Source organism: Acomys minous (assembly GCF_964271855.1).
Source record: "Acomys minous genome assembly, chromosome: 13".
In the NCBI taxonomy this organism is placed as follows: domain Eukaryota; kingdom Metazoa; phylum Chordata; class Mammalia; order Rodentia; family Muridae; genus Acomys; species Acomys minous.
The window spans coordinates 104999611-105009848 of record NC_140495.1 but is presented as its reverse complement, the minus strand read 5'-3'; the positions used below and the strand labels follow the sequence as shown (position 1 = coordinate 105009848).

The window sequence follows — 10238 nt, the reverse complement described above, 5'->3', positions numbered from 1 at the left end:
GGCATTGCAGGTGTTTGGCGTAATTCTCCCAGATGCCAATGGTTAAGACCTAACCCAAATTTAAAGACAGCACAGCCACAGGCAGTCTGTGCAGGATCAGGGATGTGGGCAGTGGCAGCCAGTGGCAACAGTGGGGTCCACAGGCAGCAGGCTCCCCTCCTCCACCTACCTTCCACACAGCTACGAGTCAACAAGAGGCAGTCAGAGGCCCAGAGCCTTTGGGGAAGGGGCCATGTTTCCGAATCACATTATTTCTACAACGGTTTTGTCATTTTAAAAAAAATAGCATGATGGCACATTTTCACTATTGAGACTGGCTGAGACCCGAATCTCAGGGAGGAACAAAAGGTCAAGTCTCAGTCATGGCTCTAAGGCAGACGTTACAGCTTTTCACAGGGATGGGAACGGAGACCCCCAGCACGCTGTGCATCAGGGCGAGTGTGCGCGGCCCTCACAGCACCGTGGCCTGCACGACGATCTCCGGGTCCTCGATGTCCTTTTTGCTCTGGACCATCCTCAGCTCCAGCTGAGCCGGGCTGGGCTTCTGTCCCTCTCCTGCTTCGGCTGCAGAACACGGAAGAGCTCTGAGCAGGCAGATGGAACCCGAGGCATCCTTCCCCCTCCCACACTCCTCAGTTCCTGCTCCACACGGCCACCTGCTGCCTCACTCCTAAGAGGCAGCAGGAGGCAGAGGCCTGAAAGGAGAGGTCCCCCTTCCCTCTTGCCCACCTCCAGACAGGGACCAGCTCCAAGGAGGGCAGGGCGCGAGGGCAGATACCTTTGCTCACCGGATGGTCCTCTGCAGCACGTGTTGCATGGCAGACACAGTTTTCTCACAGGCCACCTGCAGAGAGGACAGAGACACTGGGGCCTTGGCCTACTTGGGGTGAGCATCACTGTCCAGAGGACATGCCACAAGCACCGGCTGCCTCAGCCACCAGGAAGCTGGCTCTACTGTCCCTCCACTCACAGGTCACAGCTGGGCTCCATGAGGCTGACTGAGGGGTAGCCCCCCACAGAAATGCTGCTGTATTAGCTGGATCAGGAAGGTCCCCAAAGTCCATGCTAGGCCCCCTGCCTGGGGTGCTATTGGGAGGTGTGGCCTAGTGCAAAGTCCTCAGGTCCTTGGGGAAGCTCCTGGAGGTGACAGGGTGGTTCCTTGCTCCTTGGCCTCTTTGCTCCCTGGATCCCACCATGATGCACAGCCACAGGGCTCAAGGCAACAAGGCCATCGCACCAGGAACAGACATCCTCAAAACCATGAGAGAAACCTTTTCTCTTTATAAAGGACCTCAAGCATTTTGTTACAGTAGTGGAGAGAGAGCCAAGCAGATGCTGCATATTAAATTACTTCCCTGTGGCCCGAGAGGCATCACTGCAGGGGCAGCAGCTTGGGACTTGGTCAAAATTGTGCCCACCAGGCACACAACAGGTGCTTAACTACAGTTCCTGGGATTAATTAGTCGTAAAGACTCCAAAAGGAAAGAGCTCTTGCCCACAACTTACTGTCAGAGTTCAAGGCCAGAGGCCTGGGGGACTCAGCAGCTCTCAGACATTTCTCAGTTCCCTGACAAGGGTTGGCAGAACCAGCACTTGCCTTGGGAGCCCCACAGTGAGGATCCTCTGGGTGCCAGCTGGCAAGTGTCTACTGCCCTGCATAAAAGGAACTTCCATTGCTGCCTGTATACAGGGTAAGTCTGGCTTGGCCTACACCTGAGGAAGCCAGGAGTGGAAAGCCAGGGAGCATTCTAGACTTCAACTCAGAGTTTCCAGGGGACTTGACTCATCTCTATCATAAGCAAGGTGCCAGCGACACTGTCAGCATCCATTAGAAGAGGTGGTGGGACAGCAGCAGGAAACCCACTTCCAGGTCCCCACATCTAACTGCCTCTTCTAGGTGACATCTGTTCCTCCCCCACTTCCTCCACTCTGAAGGAAGGCAACCCTCACCCAGCTGTGCAAGCCTGGCACAGAGTGAGGGACATCAAGGCTGGGGGTAGATGTCTGCAGGCCTGGCGTAGTCTACACTGGGGGTAGGGGCTGGTCCAGCTCTGCTTGCTTTTTCTTTTTGGGTTTGCTCTGCTGGGATGGCACTCAGATGTTGTTGTGCTAAGTTAGTGCCGTGCCACTGAGCCGTGTGCCCAGCCATTGCAGTCTGCCTTCAGCAGCACTGAAGGAGGCCGTGCTGGCTGTGAGCTGCTGGGCAGCAGGAGAAACGACCTGGCTGTTGGTCCCCATGCAGCTTTTCTGCTCAAATCCAGGAAATCACAGATACAAGAGCACAGCCCTAAGGAAGGCCCTGTGCCCCTGCCGAGCCCATCCTTGAACTGCATACTGCACAAGAAAAGCCGCAGCGTGATTCCCCAAGTCACAGCCTCAGTCCCACTGGAGCTCTGGATGGGCTCAGATGGTGGAGGGGCTGCCTAGTAGTGACTCGGTACCAGCTGCTCCACTCTGCCCAGGAGACCTGAGCAAAAGTGCAGAAGCAGGTGGGATGGACAGACAGACAACCGTAGACAGTCTCCATGACAGGACTGAGGGGTAGGGACAATCTCTGTGTGTACCCTCAGCCTACGGCCTTGATCCCCCAAGGACTAGGTCCATCGTTTCAGTCTTGTTTCTGATGTCACCCAAACCTCCCAAACATGAAAAGAGTGGGCAACAGACTGACGTGGTGGGCTTCTGAGCCCATAGTCAGCCGTGTCCTCCCACCGACCCTGGAGCTCAGGCTCAGGACCCACTAACAGGCTCCTCTCTCTCAGTTTGGACCATTGTAGCCTATTTCCCCACCAGGAGTGCGGAGGGAATTGTGGGGAGGAGCAGCAAGTACAACTGACCTTGAGATTGTCCGGGTGCTTGTGTGTCCACGCCAGAAGAAGCATGGCAGCGAAGAGGTCCCCAGTGCCCACAAACACGGCATCCACCTTGCGCATCTCCATCCGGATGCGTTGGGTCACCGTGGAGCCATCAGGCTTCCCTGGGGGAGGACATAGGCCAGGTTACCGGGGCTGAGACTTCTCTCCAAGACAGGGTTACCCCTGCAGTGCAGTCGGAACTTGTCAGACCCACTGGTCCCCACTTCTAGAAGAGACAGGAAGGTCAGCACTGCCCATCCTTGGGGGTGGTCACATAGATGTGGTGTGGCATCATTCAGGAATTCTGAGACTCGGTGTGTGTTGTCATAACTGACACCCTCCCCCAACTGCCACCATTGTCCCAAGGAAGAATGAAACACTGGACCCTTAGAAGCTGAAGCTAGCACGCATGGCCTTACACACTCAGAGTGCCAGAAACTGTCTGGATGCACTGCATACTTGAGAGAGAGCGTGTGTGTGTGTGTGTGTGTGTGTGTGTGTGTGTGTGTGTGTGTGTGTGTGTCACATGAGCACTCAGATGTATATCCGTACACCCTTGTGCATCCACAATGGTCACTAGAGCCGGTGGGTGTGAACCTGGGGTTCGTGTCAGCCTGTGACTCAGCTCTGTGTGCTGTAACACCACCCAAACACTTAAGTAAGGCGCCGTTAGTATGTCACCAGGCTCCACAGCCCAGCAGAAATTGACTCCCTGTGGTCACCTGGGCCACAGAAGCCAGATTCAGCTGGTCTCTGGCATAGGCCATGGGTCCGAGGCAGCTCACTAGACATGTGAGCCTGGCAGTTCCAGCATATTATGGACATCTGAGCATCTGGTAAGTGGGAGTGGGTGAGCCTGCTCATGTCCCCAATGCCCCATCCGTCCCCACCTGGCTCCCAGAGGCCTGTCCTGAGCCTGCCTTCTGTCTGACACTCCTGCCAGGCAAGGGACACTAACGCCTTGCTGATTGAGTCATAATCTTTCTACTGAGCCCCAGTTATTCTCTGGTGCCTGAATGCCATGGGCTACATAGACAGATGGACCCACGGAGCAGGGGAAGGCAGGTGGAGCGGGCACTTACGCATCCTCTGGCTGCCCAGCGCGATCAGGTAGTCACTGCCCTTTGGGGAGGGCAGGTCAGAGCTGGTGATGACCACCGTGTCAGGACCCATGCAGTGCAGCATGTCCATCACCTGCCAGCAGCAAGGGAGAGTGTCAGCACAGCCAGACACGGTGGCCCTTCCTGACGGTCATATGTCTCATGGGGACAAGCCTGGTTGGCCACTGTCCTCTCTGCAATCAGAGATGGAGCAGCCAGGCACGACCAGCATGCTTGATGGGCTCCAGAGAACCTGGGGCATTGCCCACACATGGCCAAGCCTGTGGTCCACCTCCTTCTGTCAAGGCCATTGAGAAGTCAGAGTCTCAAAATGAGAGGAACCTGGGGGCCCCACCCTAATCCTTAGGAACTGCCAAGCCAGTCAGAGCCACTGGCTGACTCCAACTGGTATGTAGACCAGGCTAGTCTTGAACTCACAGAGACTCCCAAGGGCTGTGAGTCATGACACCTGGCTCAAGCCGATTTTCCCTAAACCTGACAGCTGTCCCTGTTTGCACTGCAGGCCTCATAGGAGACATTCGTGGGTGCCTATGCAAGTGGCACAAGATGTGAACCTAGCCACTGCCCACTCCCAGAGGGAGACTTACATACTACACACTCTGTAATCCCTAAAGCCACAGAGGGTGGATAAGTCAGCAACACTGGTGTATGGGACTGCTTGGGTGTGGCATGAAAGATGCCCATCATGGGACTGAAGGGATGGGCCAGCAGTTAAGAGCTGCTCATGTGGTGCCAGGCATGGTGGTGCACGCCCTTAATCCCAGCACTTGGGAGGCAGAGGCAGGTGGATGGCTGTGAGTTTTAGGTCAGCTTGGTCTACAAAGCAAGACCAGGAGAGCCAAAGCTACACAGGAAGATCCTATCTTGAAAAACAACAACAACAAAAACAAACCTGGCTCATCCTGCGGACTCAGGGTCAGTTACCAGCACCACCAAAGTGGCCCTCAACTGTCCTTACTCCAGGTCCAAGGGATCTGATACCCTCTTCTGGCTCTGAGGACATCAGGCATGCACAGGGTGCACATATGCATACAGGGAAACAGTCACTTAAGTTATATATAAAAATAAATCTTTAAGAAATTCTAGATGCCAGAATGGAGAGCTAGCTCAGTAATTAAAAGCAATGGCTACTCTTCTAGAGGACTCGGGTTCAATTCCCGGCATCCACATTGCAGCTCGCAACTCACTGTAACTGCAGTTTCAGAAGATCTGACACTCTCATAATGAAGTATGTGCAGGCCAAACACCAATACACATGAAATAAAAATAAGTTAAAAATTAAAAACTAAGCTGGGTGTGGTGGTGCATGCCTTCAATCCCAGCACTCAGGAGGCAGAGCTAGGGGAATCACTGTGAGTTTGAGGCCAGCCTGGTCTACAAAGTGAGTCCAGGACAGCCTATCACACAGAGAAACCCTGTCTCGAAAAACAAAAATACATACATACTAAAATAAAAACTAAAGCTACCTATCAGCTCTGGGAACAAGCAGCTCACAGGCCCAATGAGAAGCAGCCTCTACAGGATTCTGAGAGGCTCATTGCTGTAGGACTGGGGAGATTGTGCGGTTGCTAAAGTGCTTACCATGCCACCATGAGGACATGAGTTCTGTCCCAGAACACACATTTAAAAAGCCTAGTGGCCAAGCGTGGTGATGCACACCTCTAATCCTGGCACTCTGGGTCTTCATGAGTTCAAGGCCTACCTGGTCTACAAAGTAAGTCCAGGACAGCCAAGGCTATTACACAGAGAAACACTGTCTCGAAAAACAAAACAAACAAACAAAAAGGCTCGTGTGTTGAAGCTTGGCTACAATACCAGTGATCTAGAGGATTCCTGGCACTCAGTGGCCAGCCTAGCCTAATTGGTGAATTTCAGGCCAGTTAGAGACCCTATGTTTGGAGTTTGCTTCTCAGCACAGGTGTGGCTAGCTGGAGGCAGGACTTCCTGACCTGCTGATGGATGAGACTGGGATCTGGGCAAACTACCCAGTTTACTTCCTCCTTCCCACTATTGGTGCCAACAACAAAACACCTCCAGGTGAGTGCAGGCAACACCTAAGAAAGGGAAAGCCAAAACAGAACACCAGAAGCTTGCCTTTGGCTGCCAGACACAGGCTCCTTTTCCTGTCCCTCACGAAACCCTCAGACCCACGCCTCCTCGCCAGCAGTGACCTGTGCTAGGCTTGAGTGGCTGCCATGGGCAGGTGCCGCACATCCCTGGGGCCCCATGCCACCTCCAACGCTGCATGCATCACCAAGCACACAGCAAAGAGGCACAGGCAGCCTGGCGGCCACACAGCCAGATGAAGCCTGTGCAGAGCAATAGCTCAGCTTATCTCCTCCAAGGGAGGCAGAGAGGCTCAGCACAGCAGGAGTGGAGCGAGCTCTGGAATATTCTAGTGTGCTTCTTCCACAGGCATCTAGGGGCAGGGATGGAGGTGGGGCGGGCTGAGCCTCACAGGTGTTCCCAGCCCTGGAGAACCAGCCCCAGGCTGATGCTTAAGCCTCTTTCACAGATGGCAATCAGCAAGCAGGCTGGACAAGCATCTCAGGGCTGTTGTCACCCTGAGCAACCTACCACCCAGAGGCCCCACATCCGTCCCACCACTGGCCACTGATCAGCCTTACAATCCAGCCAATTCTCTGCATGGTGAATTGCTACTAGGCAGCCTGCACCCCACAAAGTACCTCCCAGCCTACCCTGCTCACTCCAGGTCCCTTGGCCACCCCGAGCCTGGCTCACAGCACTCGCTGCCAGGATGACAGTGCTAGGCAGGCATGGCCAGGCACTGAATCTAGCTGCTGGGCTCTGCCTGTGTTGGGTGCACAGTGAAGCTCTAAGGTAAGGAGCCTGTGCTGAGCTCACTGAGGTATATCCTTAGGCGACCCGGTCAGCGTGTGTGGCTGCCAGGTCACTCTAAGACCTACGCTGGTCAGGAGTGGCTGGGCTTCCAGGGGTGCCAAAACAGCATTCCTGATTCCAAATGAGTTGCACAACCAACGTGGCCTTAGTTCACCCTAAGAGGCCATGCACCAGAACCGTCTATACTTTGTCCTATGGTCTGTCTACTATAGGGCCTCCTGCACACTGGCCCCAGGATGCACACGTCCCAGACCAGTTTTGTTCTGGGGCTCAAACCAAGGTCCTCTCACATGCCATCCAAATGTTCTGCCGCTGATATGTGCCATCTATCAAACTCGGTCTTTTTTTTTTTTTTTTTTTTGGTTTTTGGAGACAGGGTTTCTCTGTGTATCCTTGGCTGTCCTAGACTCACTTTGTAGACCAGGCTGGCCTCAAACTCACAAAGATCCACCTGCCTCTGCCTCCTGAGTGCTAGGATTAAAAGCATGCGACACTACACCCAGCTCAAACTCAGTCTTGTAAGAGCCTTTTTTTTTTTTTTGATGTTGTGCTGAATGTGTGTCAACCTGTCACACACTAAAGTCACCTGAGCAGAGAGAACCTCAGTTGAGAAAACACCTTTATAAGATCAAGCTGTAGGCAGGCCTGTAAGACATTTTCTTATTTAGTGATCGACGGGGGAGGACCCAGCACATTGTGAGTGATGCTATCCCTGGGCTGGTGGTCCCGGGTGCTAGAAGCAAGCCGACTGACTAAGCCATGAGGACCAAGCCAGTAAGCAGCACCCCTCCATGGCCTCTGCATCAGCTGCAGTGCCCAGGTTCTGGCCGTTTGAGTTCTGTCCTCACTTTTCTTCAACGATGGACTACAATGTGGAAACGTAAGCCAGATAAACCCTCTTTTCCCCATCTTGCTTTTGGTCGTGGTGTTTCATCAGAGCAATAGTGACCCTGACTAAGACACATGTCATGGTCAGACCTGAGTCTAGGGGTTGAGCTGTCACGTGGTCCCACCTAGGCTAACCCTTCTCCAGTTTATGCCAGCCAGTGGGTGTCCATCTGGGTTGGACTGGCAAGACCAAGAGTTCTGGGGGCCCTGCTTAACAAAGTTCCAGTGCCCCAACAACCAGGTGTCCTAAAGGCACTGCTTGACAAAGTCCCAGTACCTGGACATCTTGGATTGATCCTTCTTTGCCCTTGGTGGATTTTTTTTTTACTGTTAAAGGCCTCTCTCCAAAGACTAGAATTGGAATAATGCAACAAAAGCTGGTCTTAGCCGGGCGGGGTGGCACACACCTTTAGTTCCAGCCCTCAGGAGGCAGAGGCAGGCAGATCACAGCAAGTTCAAGGCCAGCCTGGTCTACAAAATGAGTTCAGGACAGCCAAGGCTACACAAAGAAATCCTGTCTTGAAGTAAAAAAAAAAAAAAAAAAGCTGGTCTTAATAAACAATAATCAAAGTAATGGAAATTCCCTGGAGAAAACAGTTATGTAGAAAATCGAGTCTTCTATAGAACTTATTTAGATTTATTTTTGGGTTATTAATAAATGATATTAGTAAGCATGAGATAGAGGATTTGAGAACAATTATTAAAGAAGAAAAACTTAGCGGGCATAGTGGCACACGCCTTTGATCCCAGCACTCAGGAAGCAGAGACAGGCGGATCGATGTGAGTTCAAGGCCATCCTGGTCTGCAAATCGAGTCCAGGACAGCCAAGGCTAACACAGAGAAACCCTGTCTCAAAAAGAAAAAAGAAAAAAAGAAGAAAAAAAGATATCTTAAAAATAAATAAATAAAAGACTAGAATGGGCAGGAAAAGATTTGATCAGGCTGATGTTGACAGACCTTGGTACCTTTCTAAAAGCAAAGTAAAGGATTTTAGGAACCCTAATACTCTCCTGTCCCTTACAGGATGGCAATAAAGATGGGGATTGTATTGAAACAAAGGGTCATGACACAGAGGAAACCGGGAGCTGCCTGCTTTCCTGAGCAGACTTGTCAGACCAAGACTTTTCTGATATTGTAGGAACAGACCGCCTTTGCTCAAATAAAGAGCTGCACAATATTTTAAGAATTAAAGCCGGGTGTGGTGGCGCTCACCTTTAATCCCAGCACTTGGGAGGCAGAGGCAGGCGGATCACTGTGAGTTGGAGGCCAGCCTGGTCTACAAAGCAAGTCTAGGACAGCTAAGGCTACACAGGGAAACCCTGTCTCAAAAAAAAAAAAAAAAGGAATCAAAGAAAAGGAATAACGGTATTATGTCAAATATAGAAGAAAAATAGAGGAAGGAGAGGAAGAATTAAACAGGGGTCAGAGAGATTGGACTTCTGTAGAAAGATAAGTCTGATGTAACAGGTAGTGGGAAAAAACTTCCGGTTCTGTTAATCTGGCTTCCTTTTGTCTTCAAATGGTAAGGACAGTGGTGGCCACTGACATATGGCCATGAAATGACTTCACTGGCTTTTTGCAAAGATCCGGGGGGCTCTTCCCCCCTCTCCAGGGCTTATGTCTCTTGTAGCCCAGACTGTCGTCTGGCTTTGCTACGTAGCTGAGGGTGCTCTTAAACTCCGACTCCTGCTTTTCACCTCCCAAATGCCGGGATGATAGGGGTCAAGATTCAGCACGTTACAAGAAATGCTTAGCCCACACCAAGCATGCAGTAAATGCTGCCATCAGCAAGCAGCTCATTATTCCTCCAATGTACTTCCAGTTAATTAGTTGCAACCAGGCATTCCTTACAACGTGTTTCCTCTTTTTGCTCCCTTCTTCTGGTGCTGGGATTAAAGCTAGGGCCTTGGTATGCAAGCCACCACCTCAGCCTCAGTCCCCACTTCTTTTCTGATCTGTTTCCCAAGCAATGGGGCCCTCCCTCCCGGGGCCCTCCCTCCCTCCCGGGGCCCTCTCTCCTGGGGCCCTCCCTCCCGGGGCCCTCCCTCCCGGCGCCCTCCCTCCCGGCGCCCTCCCTCCCTTCTCAGAACAGACCTGGTCCTCCAGTACTCTCACCAAGACACTGCAAACTTTACACGCTGGCTTGTGCCACCAGTCTGTGACCCTGACCGCAGGAGCTACAACGTGTGGGTCTGGAAATGGGACAGGAAGAGAGGTGTGCTTTCCTCGGGATGGAGAGGACTGCACGTGGGGCTTGGGGGTGGGGCTTGGAAAGAGAAAAGCCAGTGGAGCAGCTTCAAGTCTGTCCCCATGAGTGGCTCCGAGAAGGCCAATCTGAACTCGGGGATAGCTGGGCTACTGAGAAGGGACACGTGGCTCAACTCCCGGGCAGTCTGAAATCCCAGCCAACTAGGTCTGGGATTCCACGAAGGCCGCTTGGCAGGAGGGATCCTCCAAATCTCTGAGGGTCTTATAAAGCACTGGAGCTCCGTGGGAGCGCCTCCTAGGACAG

The 10238-nt window shown here is 52.6% G+C and overlaps 1 protein-coding gene across 1 annotated transcript; it reads right to left on the bottom strand.

Moving 5' to 3' along the window:
* Nucleotides 1–263: 263 nt before the first annotated feature.
* Nucleotides 264–9951, bottom strand: LOC311581829 (pyridoxal kinase-like). The gene is made up of 5 exons (XM_084754349.1): nt 9821–9951; nt 3938–4049; nt 2838–2977; nt 789–844; nt 264–656 (listed from the first exon to the last, which is right to left on the bottom strand). The coding sequence occupies exons 2-5, from the start codon at nt 4044–4046 to the stop codon at nt 452–454; spliced, it is 510 nt and encodes a 169-aa protein (XP_084610475.1). The 5' UTR covers nt 4047–4049; nt 9821–9951; the 3' UTR covers nt 264–451.
* Between the last annotated feature and the right edge of the window lie 287 nt (nt 9952–10238).